Source organism: Barbus barbus (assembly GCF_936440315.1).
Source record: "Barbus barbus genome assembly, chromosome: 14".
NCBI lineage: Eukaryota > Metazoa > Chordata > Actinopteri > Cypriniformes > Cyprinidae > Barbus > Barbus barbus.
The window spans coordinates 21089933-21112108 of NC_136742.1; the positions used below are offsets into that span (position 1 = coordinate 21089933).

Genomic DNA, 22176 nt, shown 5'->3' on the forward strand with positions numbered 1-22176 from the left:
CAATATTTAGTGATAATATAGCATAATGACAGATTTATAATAATAAATATATAATTCGGTCATTGTTGACCGGGAACACCACAAGGGTGACAGGAGTCCGAACACAACCAGAGGGTTAATCTATTTCAATGTCACTGTGTCCTAGAAACAGTCCTTAAAACACACACACTGTAATGTTTAACTAACAGGATATGCACTCACCCTGAGGGTCAGCTCTATTCTTGCTTACTTCGCATCAAATGCCTAGATTTCTTCTCTGGACAGGATGTGCATGTGTTGGGATTCAATGTTTTCCCTCGTACCACACTACTGAAAAGATGACCATTAAGGTCATGAATCATTTAAGAGAAATGAAGTATAACAAGGACATTTTGTACTGTAACATCCAGTCAAAACTGGTTAACATGCCGATGCCATAATCACAGGAACAGTTTCTTCCCTCAGGCAATCCATCTCATGAACACTCAACAACAATCGTGGAACACACAACTATAATACATTATCCATTGACCACACTCACTTATTTTATTTCTATTTTATCATTTCTAATTTGCACATACTTGATCTGTACATACATAGTTGTCTATATTATATATTGTGTTTTTGCTGCTTTGTACATTGCCTATTTGTATATTATTCTTTTATTATCTGTGTCCTGTCCTGTTACTGTCTTTCTGTTGCACTGTGGAGCTTCTGTCACTACAACAAACTCCTTGTATGTGTAAACATACTTAGCCAATAAAGCTCATTCTGATCAAGGATTGTGAGCACCAACAATCAATGATATTACTGTACATTGTGCCAGTGCTTCCTGTATTCCAATGAGTTTATGCAATACTGATTTAATCTGTACTGTGTCACAGCGCATAATCCAGTAAGACTGTATGAAGAAAACAGTCCATCTTTTCTGCCTGGTTACATCTCGAATAGCTTTTGTTAATTTTTGTCATCTGCTCTCCTCTTTTATATTTTTACACATTTGTGGTTTTTCAAGGTGTAAACCTGGTGACCGTTGTCATTTGTGGTTGAAACGAGATTAGATGTCAAAGAATGAAATCATTTTGTTGTGGAAACTGTGTAGGAAACAATGTGTCAACTGATTGTAAATCCCTTAAGAAAGTAACCACACAAAAGCTGATGCTGCAAGAACTTGTTTTTTCCCCTCACGTTTTTCATCACCATCACTACCTTTCCTGGTGTTACTTTCTTAACACTTGGAGTAGGTGAAATAAAAAGTCTTACCAACAGGCCTTTTTTTCATTTTTTTAGTGATTGTGTAAAATGTGTTAACCGTATGACAGGACTTAATTTTATCGATTGGATGGTGAAAAGTGATCAAAGTTTAGACTACAGATAAATAAGAAGCCAACTTGGTCTGTACTATAAATATATGTAGATATTTTATTTACAACTTAATATTCAAACAAAAAATATTAACAGAAATAAAAACAAATGAAAAAACTCATGAAAGTCATTCAGAGTTGAGTAAAATCAGATGAATCAGTGTTTTCTGAGTGGAAATATTAGGTATCATTCCAGTGTCCTCTTGAGGTGCTATAACTCTTCTAAGCCCTGGATTTGTGTTTTAGGACAATGTAACTATGTCTCCCATGCAATGTCCTGTCTACGGAGGCTAGAGCACAGTTTCTGTGTCTCTCTAAGAAGCCTCAGGGACTCTTGACTGCTCCTGCTCTGTTTTTGTCCCGTGCTGGCCGAGGCTTTGACAGGGGACGGTGGCAGTGGTTGTACCCCACTCTGTGCCCTGGTTTTTCCCCCTACACTGGCAGCCCTACGATGCTTCTGCTGCTTTTGCCTGAGGCTACAGGATGGCTGGGAGAGTTTCTGAACCTACAGGAGCAAAAATAGCTTGATATGCATCAGTGTTTTCTATAGGACATTTTTATTCAAGTACTATTACAAAAACTGTTGAAAGTGTAATGTCTAACAAAGTACAAACTTACTGTTTGCTGATGCTTGCGCAGTTTGGAGATTTGAGCTGCTTTCTCCTCCATTCTCTTGACCAAACAGTCCAGCTCTTGCTCCAGATCGTCACGAAGCTCTCGTTTAGAGGTCTCGTCTATCTGCTTGACCAGCTCCTGGTGTTCACTGTCACACACAATGTTTACATTGTATCCTACTGTCCCCGTACAAAAACTAGTCTTGATCAAGATAGTGTAACTCACAAGCTCATCTGTCCCAGTTCATCCTGAAGGGCGAGCAGAAGATCAGAAAGGCTGCCCAGTGTGGAAGTTGCTTTGCTGGGGGAGGACGGAGGTCTGCGCTGGGCCTGCTGGTTCTCAGAAACGGACCTCTGCAGTGCACTGACTCTCTCACACAGCCGTGGGTTTCTGTGCTTCATCAGGTGCAAAACACTCTGAACATTGGCATTGACTGAGTGACTGGGACTGGTCGACTGAGAGAGAGAGAAAACTGCATCAAGATAACATTTATTATTATCATAAATGCTGAACATAGTTGTTGCTTAATATTTTTGTGGAAATTGGGTTTCTTTTTTCAGGATTCTTTGATGAATAGAATCAATATAAATAAATAAATTAAATATTTGAAAAAAAAATATTTTGTAACACCATAAATGTCTTTACTGTCACTTTTGTGTAATAATAACAACCATGTATAAATGTAAATAATAATTAAATTATGTGTAGGGGTGAGGTCATACTGACTGTTCCAGCCACAAATGGGAGGCGTTTAGCCTTTGGAGTGAGAGGCGCCTCCCCCTTCACTGAGGAGGGCTTCTGACATTATATGAAAGAAGAAAATATTATTAACAACTCACTGCAGAATACATCTGTAGTATTCGGGTTCAGTAAATATACTGCCACCTTGCGCTCACTATACATTACTGCAGATTTTTACCTTGCAAGAGTCCTTTTCTTTCTTCTTTTTCTTGCCATTAGGTTGAGTCACAGCAGAAAGGGAGAGGAGATTGTTTTCAAACTCTCGCTGCAACTGATGCCAAGAAAAGCAAAGAGACGGCATGAATGCATGAATTTTAAAAATGGCTTTTTAATAAAAGCTATTTTTTCTATGGGGAGAGTTGGCATGATTTATAAATCTATTTTTTTTGAGAATATGATTGCCTCTTTTGTTTTACCTCCTCTGCTTTCTCCTGCACAAGTTTGCGTTCAAGTTGCTCCTCTAAAAGTTTCTGTTCTAAGACCTCAATCTTCCTCTGTAGATGAAAGACACCACAACAGATTGAAAAAATAAAACTGTGTCCATGTGGATTTTTTTCCTCCCAAATTACCTGAGTGCATAAAAGCCCAGGTGGTTAGCCCAAGTGCATATCATATGTTTGTACCTCAGCTATAGACTGTGTACTGGTGAGTTTTAGATACTCCTTTTCCAGTCTTTCCAATTTATTGAGCTGTGTCTGCATTTGTGGGTCTGTATGTGTGCTTTCCCCACACACAGAGTCCTAAAAACCAATCAGAACAGAGAAAAGGAGAAACAGAGCGAGATTAAGAGAGGATTTGAAAGCTCAAAAGCTATTGAGTTTGTACACAAGCTGTATATTTTCATATGAGAATTTACAAAATGTTTAAACTCTTGGAATATAGTGCACAAGCTCTTTTGCTTTTGTCTGTTTGCTCACCTGCCTGTCTGTGTGAGTGATTCTTTCTCTCTCTGCACACTCCACCATTTTCCTCATGTAGTCAAGCTGTTTTTCCAGCAGAGAGCAGCGTGTTTCTGTGGAATGAAGCTTGGAAACCATCTCTGAAAGGAAGAAGAGAAACAGAGACAACTTTGTACACACTAACTTAATACAGTACTGGACTTTCCAATTATTATTCAAACATACCAAAACCTGTTGTGGAACACTTTTACCTTTCCTCTGTGTAGAGTGATTATCTTGTGTGCTGTGATCCGGTTCTCTCTGAGCAGAAGTATCCGCCTGATGTCGAACAGACTTAGAGAAATGCTGGACGTTCCTCTCTGCCTGAACTCTCTCCAGCTCCAAGCGCCGCATCTTCTCCTGCAGTGTTTTCAAGGCTGCTATCACTGCTGTTCAAACACATGAAACATTTACATTTGGTTTTATATGTTTGGTTACATAAAATGGTCCTCGGCATCTAATAACTCAATTCACCTCTGCTTCCAGCATCAGGTACTGTTTGATAAAGCTGTGGGCTGATGTCCTGCACACCTGAGCTCTTTCTTTCCTGTGGATGTGTGGCTGTGTTCGTGTACAGAGGTCTTGACAGCTTCTCTGGAGGTTGGTAATAACTGCCAACATAACTCTGTTTAGATGGAGAGTCCAGATTAAGACTCTGTAATTCAGAAATAAAAAAATAACATTATTCTTTTTTTTTTTTTGCGAAAACCAACACTTTGAATGAGTGAACGTTAATAATACAGTTATATATACCGAGTCATCGTCTTTATATAAAAAAATGGCTGTTAAAGAATACAATACAGTCAGAAAACAGCTAAACTCACAAACCAAAAATCAAGTTAGCCACATTGTTGTATACAACGATATTGTAACATTTTAAAGTCCTGGACATTTCCTGGATGATTCATTAAATGGCTGTGATTGGAAACCTAGACAGCTGCTTTTTAGGCTAAATAAACGTTTACGAACCCAAAACCTGTTCTCTAGAGTCTAGACTGCTCAGTACACAATGTGAATAAGCTAATAAGGCTAACGACTGGGATACAGCAATGCAAACATCGCTAAGAATAATAACAACCGCAATAAAAATATTTTAGCACAAAGCTAAATACCTGATCTCTGAAGTGATCCATTATAAATCAATCTCTTGGTTACACATAAGACTAACGTTAAACAATGCAGCCTATTCGTCGAGGCACAGATGAATTAGCCGAACGTGTCCTGTTAACAGCTGTAGCCGACAGCGCCGCCCAGTTTCAAACTTCCCTCTTCTTTTACCGCCCTCAGTGTTCAGCATGCACACAATAACAGCTTCTACAATATATATCCAAAAACTGTAGATAGATAGATAGATAGATAGATAGATAGATAGATAGATAGATAGATAGATAGATAGATAGATAGATAGATAGATAGATAGATAGATAGATAGATAGATAGATAGATAGATAGATAGATAGATAGATAGATGACATACTTGCAACAAAGTGAGTTGGCAATGCTGGAATTCTTCTGCCCCAGGCACAACCTCAAGTCTAGGTTATTAAATAAAAATAATAATAATAAAACCACAAATGTAAATTTAACTTAAATTTAAACTTTCCAGTTCTTTCTGAATTAGTTATGTTTGCCACAAACACCAGTTCTATTTTTATTTACAGAGGAACTTTGAAACAAAGAAGTGGGCATTGTTCATATTTTGTAATACAGTAAGAAGTGGCATAGTCAAATCTATTCTGTTTTTAGAGATTAGCTCACATATTTTCTTTGAATAATATAGCTGAATATCTGGTGAAAGCTTTGCATTAATCATAAGGGTTTTGAGATAAACAAGTGGTGGCGGGGCCCCTGCAGTTACCAATGTTTTTTTTTGGCTATTGGTATTTGTAGTTCTGCGCTATATTTGTGCCGCCAAGAGAACGTTGATATTACCGAGCGTCTGAACTACAATTCCCAGTTAATTTGTATTGGGAGGCGCGGCCTGACGGAAACGCCTTTCTAATCGTTTATTGGTGCGTCGTGAGCATATCTCCGCCCATAATTTTTTTTGTAGAACACTATTGGACCGCGGTAGCTGTCAATCAATTGTTAACTCAAGCCGCTGTGCAAAGGACTGAAATCGACTGAAGAGCCAGAGAGCAGGAAGGTCTCATTCAACGGCAGCGGGGACGACAAGAGAGAATGTGAATTTAGTAAGTATTTTTATCTGACATATTTTGCACATTTCATTTTAAAATAGAACGCGCTTAATAATTACTGACCATACCTGTGAATTTATTAACTGTGTAACCTTTGAGGGATATGCTTGTTGCCAAATAACAGAACTTGATTGAACGTCATTCAATGGTTTTTTTTAGAATCTGCCCACTGTATCATACTCAGTATTGCTTTGGTAAAATAGCCAGCTTTTATAGCAAAATTATAAATAATTATTTCCCTAGACATTTGAAAATGTGTCAGTTCTACTGTTTAAACAACCGAAAACAAAAACCCTAACAACTTTTGTTTAGTAAAGCATTCAGCACAATTATAAATACACATCATTCGTATAATGCCTGCTGAGACATGCACTTGCAAGTCTGCTTATACTAGCAGGATAATATGGAACATTTTTGGAGGGATTTGCAGAATTCCTTTGCCAGCTTGAAGCAGAGAGGATTTAGGATTGTTTTAGCTATATTAATAATTGGCACACATTTTTATCTTATGCATGGCTCAGTCATTCAGGTGTATAGTGGAAGAATAGTAGACTGTTACAGTGATGGACGTGAGAGATGCTGCGGGAAGATGGGATGCTCTGGGCAATCGAGACTCGAGGTCCAGACATGCAGCCATGGAGCTCATTCACCAGGAAGTGATGAAGAGAATAGAGACCATGGAGCCGATGCCGGACCCGCAGTCCTCCTCTCCCCCAGCCATGGGTGACAGTCTATCCAGTGATCTCAACGCTCTCCTGGCTCATGTCCTGATGCTCTCCAAACGGTGTCCTTATGAAGACATCAGGAAGAAATGCATGTGTTTGCTCCAGAAGGTTCAGGTCGGTACTTTAATAATTATTAAGTTAATAGTAAAGATGTTGATTGTATGTTCAACAATTTCTGTACATGATTTATGGGTTTTTAAGAAAAGAAAAAGAAAAGAAAACACCCTTGCATATAATATGTTGGTGTCTAATTGTACTACATTTATTCAGACCAAACCCTATGCATTTGTACCCAGCTGTATAAACGTAAAGCCTATTGGTGGAAAGAGATTAATTTGATCCATGAATCTTGCACAAAATATATCTTAATATTTTAAAATAAATATTTCATATACAGTTTTTTCATATTATTTAATAATAATTATTCAGCTTCAGTTCAGTTTTAAACACAGAGTTCCCATGGTCATTGAAAAACAATATTAGGAATTTTGTAAAGTGTGATTTTCAAGCTTAAATAGTCTTGGAACTTTTGATAGTCAATATATTTTTTCTATTTATGTGCAAATTTAAGTATTTTTGCCTGGAGAGTTACTTGTTGTTAGTGGGATATTCTATAAAATGTTTTTTTTTTTTTTTTTTTAAATCCTAATCCATTCATCTCATGCAACTGGAGAATCATGGAAAAGTCATTAAAATTGGTCAGAAACTGTGGGAACCCTTGAAAGGCCATTTATTCTTAGGCAATTTGCAAGTAATAAATAAGTGGGACTTTTGGTTTTGGCTCTGCCATTAATAATGTTCTCCTGTGATCCCATGTTATTTTCATTCAATTTCAAACCATATTCATATTATATATGTAGCTTATAAGTGAAGACTGAAAGAAAACGTAAGAAGAATATTTTTTGAGACTGCAGATAGACAAGATATGATGAGGTAAAGTGTAGCAGTTACTATGTTTGTTGTTTACACACGCGTGTATTTGTTTATGCGGGATTGCATGTACGCCACATCTTAAAATAGCTCTGCCCGGGTTGAGGAAGCTTGGGGACTGGGTCATTTATTACAGAATTTGAGGCTTTTTGTGTCACAGAGTTCACTGGAGGAGTCAGAGAGGATCAGGGGCTCTCCTTAGTCACAGATACTGTTTAAAGGTTTACCAGAACATCTAAATCCATTTGGTCCATGTCTGTACAATAAATGTAATTGGCCATTATTTTTCTGTGATCCTAAAGTGTTGAGAATATTATTTTCCCAAAGCTTTTCCATTAGAGAGTCAGAGACGGAGGTTTAGATGTCAGAATATTAACATGTACTTGTTGCAGATTGCTTTGTTAGTGTTATTTTTGGATCAGCAACTTTGGTAATTAACACAGATGTGTGATTAATTAACCCAAAATGTCACATTACTAAAAACATGCAAAGACACAAGACACGTTCGCATATATATATATATATATATATATATATATATTAGCACATACATATACACACACATATATATATATATATATATATATATATGTATTTATATATAAATATACAGTGGGGGGAAAAATTATTTGATCCCCTGCTGATTTTGTATGGTTTCCCACTGACAAAGAAATGATCGTACTTGAAATGGTCTATAATTTTAATGGTAGTTTTTTTGAACAGTGAGAGACAGAATAACAACAACAACAAAAATCCAGAAAAACGCATTTCAGAAAAGTTATACATTGATTTGCATTTTAATGAGTGAAATAAGTATTTGATCCCCTATCAATCTATATATATATATATATATATATATTATTATTATTTTTATTTTTTTTTGCATAATCTTTACCTATTCTATTTATACAAAATAGATGTCAGATGACAGGATGTTCCTCCCTTGTTTTGTGTTGACCTTTTAACCCCTTCTGCTTACTGTATCAGTGGTAAGTAAGCCGTCTGCTCTGATATCCGGAATTATGGGATTCAAGGGGCCCATTAAAAATATAAAATTGACCTTTGATCCAGTGAGCACCATACAGATGCTGGCAGGTGTAGACACACTCAGGATGTGACCTCTGAAAGCAGTAATCCAAGAAAAAATTATTACTGATAGGCTAGTACAGCATTGTTTTGTAATTGTGGTTGGTGCAGCCCACTTGCTTGATATCACATTTACAGGATGTGTCCTCTGGTTGTGCATCACACCTGAACGAGTTGCACCTGAATGGGCATTGTTCATTGTGAGTGTGTTTATGCGTGTGTGCACTAATGCATGTTTCTGCAGTGATAAGCCCTGAGAAGCTGTGGATAGTGAGACAGATCTAGGTCAATGTCAGTCCACTAGTCTGAAAGGAGTTTTAGAAATTATGTAAGATGCCCATATTTCCTATTTTCCTATGTGTTTTTTGTTCGTTATGGCTCATAGTGTCATATTTCTCATTTGCAGGTGGCGCTAGTTGTCTGTGAATGAAAAATTCACGAGTACTTAACTTTGATGATATACACAAAGATGATTAGATGAATAATATTGATATTTATGTTCCCATATTACTTACTTTGATATTATAAGGGCATTTTCGGTGCAAGCAAAGGTGTTTTACCCCATTAAATATGAGCCTTTGAGATGCCAGGCTTCCTAGAATAATGATACAGTACAGTGCTGAAAATTGTCTTTATAGAGACAGTAAGACATGTAACAGAAAGCCGTAGAGGAGTGTTTTTGTTGCCCACCCAGGTTTTGAAAATGATTCCTTCCCTCAGGTCTTAAATTAGCTGTGGGCCTTGTGAGGGTCATGTGAATTGGATGTGTGTTTGCGTATGTATGCGCACGCGTGTGTGTGCGTGTGTGTGCGTGTGTGTGCGTGTGTGTGTGTGTGTGTGTGTGTGAGAATTTGTTATGTGTTTGGAAGCTGGGTGTCACCATGGTACTTGGCACCGGTTTAGTGAGTTGGGTGCTAGTAATGTTAAGTCTACATGTCTGCAATCTTAGTGGTGGTGATTTTTTTTAATGCAAAATTATTATATGCGCTATTGCATGCATTAAAGCAATGTTAAAATATTTAATTCAGTTTTCTTGCATAAAATAGGCCTTGTTAATAAAATAATTAAATTAAATACTTAACAGTATACTATACCTAAAAAGCCAAAACATTGTCATCAGAATGTAGTGTGAACAAAATAGCCGTTTATTATAAGTCTTCTCTTCATTATTAACCATTTTATTGCCATTTTGTATGCACTGAAGATGAAAATGTGATTGCAGACTGATGAAAATGAGTTTGTCACCCTAAGGCAGCATTGTGCAATAGAGGGTTAAGCGAGGAGAAAAGAAAAGGATAAATAGACACTTTATTTATACTTACACCTAGAGAAAGAATATGAGTGGAAAACAATCTGCAGACTGTGTTTTCCCCCTATTTAAGGAAGGGGGCTAACATGACAGCATGGAGTTCTGTAGCACAACAACCCCACGATTGGGGAGGGGGACTTGTTTGTGGTAACTGTGCTGAGGGGAGGGGGAAATCCTTAGAAACCTCTCTCAACTCTAGGAATTAAGGAATGGTACTGCCCTAGAGGAATGACGCCTATTTGGATGTGAAAAATGGCCTGGTTCCAAAAAAAACAAGTCTTTGGATGGAAAATGGAATGAAAGATATACACTCCCCCAAATACTCAGTACACAACATAACACCACACAGTTAGTACTTTGGCTTCTAAGATGATGTGCGTATGTGACATTTTCTCTCCCCTGCTGGTTTGGTCTGGGAGTGTTATGAGCGTTGTTAATGCTTTTATGAGAGTGCTGTTAATGCCACTTCTGTTGATCTGCACAAACACCTCATGAAATAAGTAGGATGAGGAAAGCGGTGCAGATGAAATACAGAATCTGCTGTTGGCAGAATTACGAATGTGAAAGTTGAAGACATTCTAGTAGAAAGATGAGGACAAAGCAAGCGAGCACAATTTTTCAGAGTGTTGGATGTTAAGCTGTGTACACGGATCAGATTACAGCCCATCTGTTGTTGATTAATATTAATGAATGCATGTAAAGCTGTGCTCATGGATCTATACAGGATTTGTTTTGGGAAAATTTTCAAACTTTTACATATTATAGTTAGTTTTGGAATCAACATTGCAGATCAAGTCCCAGTGGTCAGGGAGGAGACCTATTTTTTTAGATTACGTCAAATGTGTGCAGCAGTGTTGACTTTTACTCAAAATGGCATTGAAATCACGTCAATGTTATATAAAAGCTGTTTTTGGCAACTGGACACTGTGACAATACTGTGGTGATTTGGTGAGTAACCATAAAACCAAGTTTTTCCCATATTGTAAAATTACGAACACCAGAGGGTGCCATTACCTAATAATAAAACCACTTCCTAACTTGACTTGACCTAACTTGATACAGCGGAAATTTCCACCGCTTGACCTAAATGCTTGCAGAAATGTTTTATTTCTTTACTCCTTGTGTCAAGAAAACAAATTAGATTGCTAAATGAATGTCTACAATACCATTATATCCAAATAGCAGTTGCTCAGCTGGCAGACCCATTACATGCAGGAAAATTACATCACAACAATGTTGATCGGTATGATCGTCACTAACAACTATACTGTAACTGAAAAAATATCAACGTAATGCTTTAAGAGCCCTCCAAACATTGGTAAATATCTACTGAATATAATGTAATATTATGCTTGCAGATGCTATTTATTTCGAATACACAACTAATTTTGAATTGCTGGATGATTTATTTACAACATCTATCAGAAGGGTATGTGCTATCCAGCCAAACTTTATCCTCTTGGGCTAAATAAGTGAACATGTATGTCAGTGTGTCATAAGTATAAAGATTGAAATGCTTAGTTAAGATTTATTTGTACTGTAAATGTGAAATATGGAGCTCATAGATATTTGTGTTTGTGTGTGTTTATACTCTATAAAGGGCTTAATGAGAGCTTTCACAACTGTTCATGTGTTTGGAAGAGAAAACCAATGTTTAACTTTTTCATCAAGCACATCTGGACACTTTTTTATTGTTGTGAGAAGTACTTTACGATGATAGCCATCCATCCATAAAACCACAAATGAAGCATTTCCTATGTTCTGTGAAGTGCATGTAAACTCAGGCAGCTGTAATTTAGTTTTTATAGATGTAATCACCTCTGACATCTCAATGCTTCTCAATGAATCTATCACATTTAAAGGGGTATTATGATGGGATTTCAAGTTTTCCTTTCTCTTTGGAGAGTTACAAGCTGGTCGTGCATAGATAAAATTCCTGAAGTTGCAAAGACTAAAGTCTCAAAATCAAAGAAAGGGTGTGCGATTTGTATTCTCGCTGTAGTATTGTTGCTGCCGCCGGCGCTATGTCCTGGAGACGCTGTGAAAGCGAAATTACTTTGTTTGGGCTTCCAAAAGAGGACACAACTAGAAATCAGTAGTTAAATTGATATACAACACTGTTCTAGAGCAGTACAACGCAAATATTTGAGTGTTTGCGCTGCAATTTACGGAGGACTATTTCCTAAACCTGGCTTGCACAAAGGCTGTTTCTATGAAGTGGGCCATTCCAACTTTGCAAGGACAGTCTGGCGCTTCTAACTCACAGCCTGTAAGTACGTTTCTGCTACTGACTATTCAAACACAAGTTTTGAGCAGTATAGAGTAGTGCTTGTTGTTTGTTGTTTCTCCGATCACAAATGCAGACATGTTAATGTTTATGTGGCGCGATGCAACGCGTGAAAAGACAGTCTAAGTCAGGGGTACCCTTACAAAAAAGAAGTTTATTCAAGTGTGCTATTAGTTTTCTTCTTTTAACTAAAAATAGGAAAGTCTACTTTTTATGTACTTCTCAGAAATGGGCTCAAAATATACGGGCAGTGTTGGGGAAAGTTACTTTTTAAGGAAAGTAATGTGTTACGTTACTTTTGCGTTACTTTTTAAATATGAGCAGGGCTTGATTGTTTTTAATACAAGAAGTTCTAATTATAGCAAATGTAAAAGCCCTTTCACACCAAAAAGTGTAATGAATAAACCTCAGGCTGAAGGAAAAGTAAATTCACGTCTGTAAAGTAGAACGCAGGAGAAGAAGGTTCAACACTCTTCAGCAATAAAAACCAATGAAGCCCAATTTTTAGTTTATCTAAAGTCATTTTTGCTTAATAGTATGGTTGAACTGGATCATCAAAGGTCAGCAGAGACATTGGTTAATAATCTGGGATTAGATACATTTATGTTGTTTAACATATTTAATTATTGCAGGTTTTCGTCATATTCGGAGTTTGCATTTCACTGTTTTAATTCGTTTTGATGAATACTAAATCTGTTTTTTGCGAATGGGATGAATTAATGCACATTCACATTTAGTCTAGAACTACAGTAACAGTATGTTCACACAGCGCACTGTCAGTCAATAAATGGGAAAAAAAGTAACTGGCGTTTTCTTGTAAACTAAAAAGTAATGCGTTACTTTACTAGTTAAAAAGTAATATTATTACGTAACTCGCGTTACTTGTAATGTGTTACCCCCAACACTGCATACGAATACACTTGCAGTATAAAACTACTAATCTAGTAGTTTACTGAGACTGTACTTCAAAGTGTACTAAAAATGCTACTACAAGTATTTAATTAGTAAACTATCAGTAAACCCATAAGTTCACTTTTAGTATAGTTGCAGTACAAGCTAAAAACATTGATGTAAACTAGTTGTGTACTCAGTTTACTACTGGTATGCTTAAAGTATACTGAAAAATATACATTTGAACATACATATACTAGATATACTACATATAAACATATACTAGAAAGTGGGCCAATTTAGTCCCAAGGTGTGTTGAAATAGTATACTACTAGTACACTGATATTTGTATACTTACTACATAAAGTTACTTACAAATATACTTGAACTTTACTTAAGTATACTTAATAAAATAAACTTGAAGTAAACTACTTTTTGGTAAGGGTAGGCAACGTCGGTCTTGGAGTGCCGATGTTCTGCAGAGTTTAGCTCCAACCCTGATAAAAAACCTCACCTGCCTGTAGCCCTGTAGTTCTGAAGACCTTGATTAGCTTATTCAGGTGTGTTTGATCAGGGTTGGAGCTAAACTCTACAGGACAGCGGCACTCCAGGACCGACGTTGCATACCCCTGGTCTAAGTCATTATAATCAGTAATTATGTCCCCACCTGGATGCAACAAATGCTTCATATGTAATGGGCTTTATTGTTTTAGTCTCGTCACGCCGGGAAACGCCATCACTATACGGTGAGGGGCGTAACATTTCCGTCACACGCTTGAGGTATTCGGCCAGTCACAACGCACTGGATAGCTGGCCAATCAGAGCACGCCTCGTTTCTCAGAACGATGAGCTTTGTAAAAATCTACGCGTTTCAGAAAGGCGGGGCATAGAGGAGCAACAATAATGTACAGTATGTGGAAAATAATGTGTTTTTTTTTTACTTTAAACCATATAAACACATTGCATTACACCAAATACACAAAATATTGTTCTTTTTAGCAACGTCATATGACCCCTTTAAAGTGTTCTTTGTGTTTCTATGAGAGTAACTGATTCAGTTTATTGAAATAAACATCTGCTTTCATTCTTCATAAAGACATAAATCCATTATGGCGTAACCTTGAAGTTGGAGACTGACATTTTGATACATCATCACTTGTGTCAGATGAAACAAACCACCTTGAGAAGTTTCCAACTTCGATTATGGCCACATCCGGGTCACCAGAAGTGATTTTATATGCTGTATTTTTGCAAATAAAAAGACGCAACGTGAGCCACAGCCACACGTGCCACAGAACCCACGTGTAACCAGACTCGAAGAGGAAGTGGTATTATTTTTTGTGTATGTGTTGTTATAGAGCATAAGAATGTCATAGGTAAAAAAAAAAAACGGAAATTCGAGGGATGTGAAATAGAGAACAGAAATAGACTGAGTTGTCAGGCAAAGTAGAAGAAGAAATCTGTTTGGAGATTGGATAGTCTGGTGACTGTGCGGCATACTTTGAGTCAAAACCTAAAAATATCAAAACTGACCATTAACCTTTATTACATAACATTATACATGTGCATTCTCTCCATAGCATCACTTTTTGTTATTTTAAAGTAACATCTGCTTTGATCCCAGTATTTGAGCTTTATGGAAGCAATTTCCTTTTCCGGTGTAATTTTATTTTCCTTGGAAAACTACAGAAAAAGACAATGGCAGGTGTAGGATGGAAAACCCTCTTCATTGTCATAAAGCCCCCGTATATGTGCGTCATTTTCCACCGGGTTGGCAGAAACGATTTGCTGCAGCCATTGTGAAGTCACATTTTGCAGTAACACTATGTTCTAAAGTTTGACAGAAGCATGACGCACAATCCTTGGCCAACGTTGGAGAAAGAGCGTGCCTCTTGAGGAATGCTGAGATTACATTTCATTGTTTACATTGTGCATTGGGATTGGTATGAATCTCCAGTTAATGCAACAGTGAAACAGGCCTTTCATGCTTATAGAGTTAATTCACATCATTCATCCTTGCAAGTAGCATCTTCTTTGTTGTGATTTGATGCAGGCCTCACTGTTTAAGCATCTCAGCAGGTCTTCTGATGGAAGCTTTGGAAAGCTTTCTTTGATGGTTATCACTCTTAGCCTTTTGCAGGTACAAAGTGTACATAAATTGGAACCCGAACAGCTTGGCATGTCTGCAAGCAACAGATCACTGTGATGTCTGAGGCAGTGAGAAGTTGAAAAATTAAAAAACTGAAGTCAACAAAGATGAAAAGACAAACTCATTCATAAGTAAACTTTGAATGGTGGAATGTTTAGAGGTTGAATAAAAGGAGTGAGAGATGAGTCACATCTAGAGAGAGATAGGGAGAGTGAGGAGTGAAAGGAAGAACAGAAAACAGGGCTATCAATTTCGTAACCTGAATGTTAGCCATGTTTATGTCTCCCTCTAGACCCTTGGCATTTTCCGCCACTCTGATCAAACACATAGTTCTGGTACTTTGGTACAAATCTTGTACTTAAAAATGTAATGATTCCAATCTTTCTGTTATATCTGTTGTAACTAAATTAACCTTCTGTGGTATAAATAATAAGATTAAAAATACTTTTAGACTATATTTAGTTTATTTTAATGTAATTTAATTTAGAATTGTATTAATAATGTGTGTTTATATACAGTGCCCTCCAAAAGTATTGGAACAGTAAAGACAAAAGTAAAGCCAAAGTTGGCTGTGGAGTCAAGACATTTACAAATATGATTAAAAGATGAATATGAGACAAAACTACAGAATGTCACATTTTATTATTGGGTGATTCAACACAGATGTTTTACCAGCTAAGAAGTTCAGCACTTTTAGAGTTTCATCCCTCTATCTGATGTGAGCATAAGTATTGGAACAGTTGCCTCACAGGTCTTTCTAAGTGATCAGCTGTGTCCTGTTGCATTAATTCTTCAGATATTAAAAGCAGGGAATGTGTTGTATCAGTTATATCCATTACTTCTGTATTCTGAATCTTGCATTCGATGATGATACACACAAACCAGGATGAAGATAAGGGAGCTGACTTTGAGAGAAAAGCAAGCAATTTGGATGCTAAAAGAAAAGAGGAAGTCAATTAGAGCTCTAGCAAAAACAATGGGCATGGAGAAATCAAGAGTTTGGAAACCACCAGCGACACCAGCAACCAACAACGACCTGATCGGCTGAGAAAACAACAGTAGTTGATGACAGACAAATCATAAAAGCTGTGAAAATGAATCCTAAAATACGTGTCTGTAAAATCACCAACAACTTCCAGAAAGCTGGGGTGATGCTCTGACAATCTACTGTCCTCAGGAGACTTTGACACAGAATTACAGATGCTACACAGCAAGATGCAAACCTCTGACCAGCACCAAAAATAGAAAGGCAAGACTAGAGTTTGCAAAAAAGCACAAAGGTGAGCCAGAAGAGTTTTGGTACTGTGTTTATGGACCGATGAGACAAAGATGAACCTTTATGTAAATGATGGGAAAGCAAAAATGTGGAGAAAAAAAGGGAACTGCAATGACCCCAAGCATACAGCCTCATCTGTAAAGCATGGTGGAGGTGGTGTCGTGGCATGAGCATGCATGGCTGCCTCTGGAACAGGCCCTCTCAACTTTACTGATGACTTAAGGGGAAAGGGAAAGGCTGTGTGCCCAAGTATGGTGACCCATACTCAGAATTTGTGCTCTGCATTTAACCCATCCAAGTGTACACACAGTAGTGAACATACACCCGGTGCAGTGGGCAGCCATTGCTGTGGCGCCCGGGGAGCAGTTGGGGGTTCGGTGCCTTGCTCAAGGGTCTCGCTTCAGTCGTGGTATTGAGGGTGGAGAGAGTGTTGGTTATTCACACCCCCCACCAACAATCCCTGCCGGACCTGAGACTCGAACCCACGACCTTCAGGTTACAAGTCCATCTCTCTATCCATTAGGCCACGACTGCCTCATTAATGTATGATGACAGTAGCAGAATGACTTTGGAAGGATACAAAACCATCTTGCCCACCAATATTCAAGAAAATGCCACCAGATTCATTGGGAAGTGCTTCATATTCCATCAGGACAATGACCCAAAATACCCTGCCAGTTCAGCCAAGTTCAAACCCTGCCAAACGGAACGTCTTAGATTGCCCAAGTCAATCTCCAGATTTAAATCCGATTGAACATGAATTTCACCAGCTGGAGAGGAGAGTAAAGGCAGAAACTCCCCAAAACAAGCAACAATTGGAATTGGCTGCATTAAAGGCTGGGAAAAGCATTTCAAAGAATGAGACCAAGAGTCTGGTGATGTCTATGGGTCACAGACTCACTGCTGTGATTTGTGCACAAGGGATCTGCAACTAAATAATAGCTTTTAATCTTTTATATCTGCCTTATGTTCAACTGTCCCAATACTTACGCTCACATCAATGAGTGGGATGAACTCTAAAAGTGCTGTTCTTTTTATTTGGTAAAACATGTGTTGAAACGGCTAATAATAAAATGTGACATTCTGTAGTTTTGTCTCATATTCATCTTTTAATCATATTTGCAAATGTCTTGACTCCACAGCCAACAGAGCAATTTTGTCTTTACTGTTCCAAAATATATGGAGGGCACTGTATATATATAATAGTATATATAATATAATACACACACATAATTTTTTTATATAATTCCTTTAATAAAATAAAAACATGAATTTATTAATATAAATATTACATTAATGTTTTTTTTTTGTAAATGAGGGTGGTACATTCTAGTTTAAATTAAATAATTAAAATATTTATTTTACTTTTTAAAATTAATAATTTAAAGTAAGTAAATATGAATATTTATTCACTTAAATATTTATTTGATTTTTACTTTTTATAACTATATATTTTAAGAAGCACATTTAATTTGTCAATACTTTATATAATTATTTTATTCACTTTTTAATATTAAATATTTTATAACAAATACATATTGATTTATTGTTTTATTATTATTATTATTATTTTATTAAATGAGTTAAATAGTGTTTTTTTTTTCGTGTTTTTTTGCTGTGGTGTGTAAATTGGTTTAGAGAATTGTAAATTATATATTTTTTAGGTGTTCCCTTTTGGAAAAAATAGTATATGCTGGTTAGGTATGTTTTGAAACATGGCTGCTGGTTTAAGCTGGTCCTTAGCTGGTTTAAGATGGTCATGTGCTGGTCCTAAGCTGGTCCAAAGCAACTAATTCCTGCTCAGGACCAGCTTAGGACCAACACATGACCATCTTAAACCAGCTCATGACCAGCACTTGACCAGCTTAGATCAGCTAAGGACCAGCTCAAACCAGCAGCCATGCTTCAAAACATACCTAACCAGCATATGCTGTTTTTTTCAACAGAGTTGGTATAGATCACATGTCAAACTCTGCACATGGAGGCCCACTGTCCAGCTCCTAAACACCTGCCTAGAAGTTTCTAGTAATCCTGAAGACCTTGATTAGTGATTTGAGTGTGTTTAATTATGGTTGGAGCTAAACTCTGCAGGACACTGGCCCTCCAGGAACTGATTTTGACACTCCTGTTGACTGTAGAAAGATCACAGAGCTTTTCCAAAGCTAATCAACATAATCAAAGTGTCGCACACTCATCTGTATTTCCTTATCTTCACTGCAACCTATCTGAGCCACAGAAGTAAACAACTGACAGGCCTGCACCAGTTCAAGCATACAAAAAAAACCTGATATGGCATTTTGAATGCTGTGCTTGGCGAGGTATGGCTTGATTGCTCTGCCAAGCGGATGGCTCTTAGGACAGGTTTGAATCAGTGACCCACCTCTAACCCTGATTTAGCAACACGTGCCAGAGCTGGTGATGAGTCATTCGATAACACGTTGCACACATTTAGGGAAGAGTATAACAAAACAATCGCGCAATATTCGTCTCTCTCACGAATGGCAGTCTGGTTTGCTTGTTAGTGTGTCTGTTTGTGTGTGTGTGTGTGTGTGTGTGTGTGTGTGTGCATGTATTGTTTTGTGTTTTTCAGGCAGACAAAACCCCTTTGAAGACAGCAGTCCTGACATTATTATTGGTATGTCTGGATATGCTTGTATTTTTAGTTGAGGTTTCCACAGCAGTGTCACCTGCCGTCGTCTTCTCTGTCTGGACGTGAGCAGTGTGGTCAGCTGTCTGACAGTCTTAAGATATTCATGTGACATTATTTTTTTATACAGTATTTATTTAACAACTGAAGGTTAATATCAAACCCAAAGCCACACAGTGGGCCTTATGTGGATTGTTTTTAGTTAGTAGCTGAGATATTGCAATGTTATTTTTATTTAAAAAAGGAATAGTTTTTCCACACATTTTTTTCCAGTTATTTGAGAAAACACTTAAACTAGCTCTTTATATAAATCAGTGTAAAGACACAAGAGCCTGTTAGGAGCCAAATGTGTTAGCAAATGGCTTGACTGATAAATTTGTCAGCTATGGCCCTAGTTGAATATGTTGCAGTATGATATGTTAGCTTGTTTCTGACGATCATAGACTTCATAACTTGACCATAACCTTATGTGAACTCATTGGATCATGTGTGTGGGGCAATTTTAGATGCACTTGTTATAATGTTCTTGTTTTAGAGCTTGAACTAGAATGATCTTGATGCCTAGAATGACCTTACAGCATGTCAAAACTATTGTAAAACTAAATATTAATTAAACACTAAGTATTTTTTGATTTACAAAAATTTGTTACATAAGTAACTATTAAAAAACCCCATCAAAGCCAGCTTGTGTTGTTTTCTGCATGATATGTAAAAAAAAAGAAAAAGAAAAAATAATTATGTTCTTTAACCATACACTGTTTTTCAAATTGTTGGTGTCAGTACGTTTTTGTTTTTGTGAGAAATTAACCTTTTTAATTAGCAAGGAATCATTAAATTGATCAAAAGTGACAGTACAGGCATTTGTAATGTTACAAAAGATTTCTTAAAATAAAATAGCTATTTTAATTGTAATATTTCATGGTATTACTGTTTTTACTGTGTTTTTGATAAAAAAATCACAGTCTTGTATAGAATACATATAATAAAAAACATTTTGAAATTATTACAGTGTAAATTCAAATTTAGGCAAATGGATTTCTTAAAAAAAAGGATTTTATTTCCAACTTCTTTTCAATTTAGCTGCTAAATACGTAATTGGGATCAAGTATTCAAATGCAGCATTCTCTGGTCAATTAATAATAATAATAATAATTTGTTACATTTATATACCACTTTTCTGGGTACTCACCAAAGAGCTTTACATGGAAGGGGGGAAGAGTGATGCAGCCAATCAGTGTATATATATATATAATGAATAGGGGTGTAACGATACTCGCAATCGCATTGAACCGTTCGGTACGAGGCTTTCGGTTTGGTACGCATTACAAACCGTACGATTCGTTGGACTAATCCTATTACTTTTGGGAAATAAAAGAGCTTAAAGTGTGTGAAATATCAGTGCCACTGCGCTCAACAACGCAGCCCAAACGACATAACAGGCAACGTGCTGTCTGCCCCGCGATAATCTCCCCTTGCTGGGGTGCATCGAAAGACGATGATAGCCAAAGATATTGTCAAAAACATCAATTATTGGCAATATTAAGAGGATTTGGCATTTCCAATTAATGTAGGCCTGTTACATTCTTATTTTTATTAGGCCTATTATTATTATGAAGTTACTTTTATTATTAAATTAAAAGTACAATTAATTTACCCTGCAATAATAAGGCTAACGCATAACTGACGCACTAAAAGGATAAGATTAGGCTATTTACTCCTCAATTCATGGATACTGTACCAAGATGGCGGCGCGAACACATCGCGAGGCTCAGCGTCTCTCCAGTTTTTGCAATTTTGCAGTATTTTTGCTAATGTGCGGTCATTGGTGAACAAAATGGATGAAATACGACTTCGCATCACCCATAGTAAGAAACTTTTGGACTGCAATGTCATGGTTTTCACTGAAACATGGCTACATAGCGACATACCCAATAATGCTATTGATCTAACCGGACGCTACACGCTCCGAGCAGATAGAACGGCAGATGACTCCGGCAAGACCAGAGGTGGAGGATTGTGCATTTATGTGAACAAAGCTTGGTGTACGAACTCTGACATTGTTGGAAAACACTGCTCACCTAACCTAGAGTTTCTCATGGTCAAGTGTAGACCTTTCTATCTGCCGCGGGAGTTCACTTCCACCATCATAACTGCAGCCTATATTCCCCCGGATGCTAATGCCAAGCTTGCTATGAACGAACTGCATGCGGCCATTAGTAAACAACAGACTGTACACCCGGAAGCTGCATTTATTGTTGCGGGTGATTTTAATCACTCCAACTTAAAGACAGTGCTCCCCAAATTCCATCAGCATGTCTCCTGCCACACTAGAGGAGAAAAAACTTTGGATCATGTTTACACAAACATCGCAGGAGCTTACATCGCGACACCCCTCCCCCACCTGGGACAGTCTGATCACCTTTCTTTGTTTCTCACCCCCAAGTATTCACCCCTCATCAACCGTGTGAAGCCATCAGTGAAGACCATCAAAGTGTGGCCAATGGGAGCAGAGTCTGTACTTCAGGACAAATTTCAACAAACGGACTGGAGTATGTTTGCTTCCCAGGCTGCCAGTGGCTCTCACACGGACATTGACATCTATACCACCTCTGTACTGGATTACATCAATACCTCCATTGACAGTGTTACAACAGAGAAACAGATCACAACGTACCCTAATCAGAAGCCATGGATGAACAAGGAAGTGCGGCTCCTGCTGAAAGCCCGCAACACTGCTTTCAGATCAGATGACGCTCAGGCCTACAGCATATCCAGGGCTAACCTGAAGAGGGGCATCAAGAAGGCCAAGCACTGCTACAAGCTAAAGGTAGAGGAGCATTTTTCCAACTCTGACCCCCGGCGCATGTGGCAGGGCATCCAGGTCATCAGTGACTACAAGCCATGCAACTCCACTCCAACGGTCACAGACGTCTCCTTCCTTGATGAGCTAAATGACTTTTATGCTCGCTTTGAGAATAACAACAAGGAGACAGCCACCAAGATCACACTCTCAGGAGACCATCAGACCCTCAAACTCACCT

The 22176-nt window shown here is 37.6% G+C and overlaps 3 protein-coding genes across 5 annotated transcripts in view; 1 reads left to right on the plus strand and 2 right to left on the minus strand.

Moving 5' to 3' along the window:
• The window catches only part of LOC306879751 (enhancer of rudimentary homolog), a 1222178-nt gene that overhangs the window by 439656 nt on the left and 760346 nt on the right, over positions 1-22176 (minus strand). The window lies entirely within an intron of this gene.
• On the minus strand, positions 1268-5464 carry LOC306880215 (centrosomal protein of 57 kDa-like). Of its 3 annotated transcripts, none has more exons than XM_079433585.1 (11): positions 4750-4888; positions 4112-4292; positions 3850-4026; positions 3617-3738; positions 3323-3439; positions 3116-3193; positions 2878-2970; positions 2685-2756; positions 2184-2413; positions 1962-2106; positions 1268-1848 (listed from the first exon to the last, which is right to left on the minus strand). In XM_079433585.1, exons 1-11 carry the CDS (start codon positions 4768-4770, stop codon positions 1600-1602), a joined length of 1485 nt encoding a protein of 494 aa, XP_079289711.1. In that variant the 5' UTR covers positions 4771-4888; the 3' UTR covers positions 1268-1599. The 3 variants fall into 3 exon arrangements, with proteins under 3 accessions (XP_079289711.1, XP_079289713.1, XP_079289712.1); XM_079433587.1 differs by lacking the exon at positions 4750-4888 and adding an exon at positions 5115-5464 and having other exon boundaries at positions 1373-1848; XM_079433586.1 differs by having other exon boundaries at positions 1373-1848; positions 4112-4262.
• The window catches only part of LOC306880091 (sestrin-1-like), a 52720-nt gene continuing 36284 nt past the window's right edge, over positions 5741-22176 (plus strand). Inside the window, exons 1-2 of the mRNA XM_079433386.1 lie at positions 5741-5829; positions 6357-6674. Of these exons, the coding sequence (XP_079289512.1) occupies positions 6399-6674 (276 nt within the window). The 5' untranslated portion in view covers positions 5741-5829; positions 6357-6398. The remainder of the gene's footprint in view (positions 5830-6356; positions 6675-22176) is intronic.

Excerpts from the sequence above, each read along its gene's own strand:
- LOC306880215 (XM_079433585.1), bottom strand. The coding sequence starts at position 4,770 with ATGGATCACTTCAGAGATCAG. Across the intron at positions 4,027-4,111 it reads ACCTGATGCTGGAAGCAGAG|CAGTGATAGCAGCCTTGAAA; the intron begins GTGAATTGAGTT and ends GTGTTTGAACAG. Across the intron at positions 3,194-3,322 it reads GTACACAGTCTATAGCTGAG|AGGAAGATTGAGGTCTTAGA; the intron begins GTACAAACATAT and ends TTTCATCTACAG.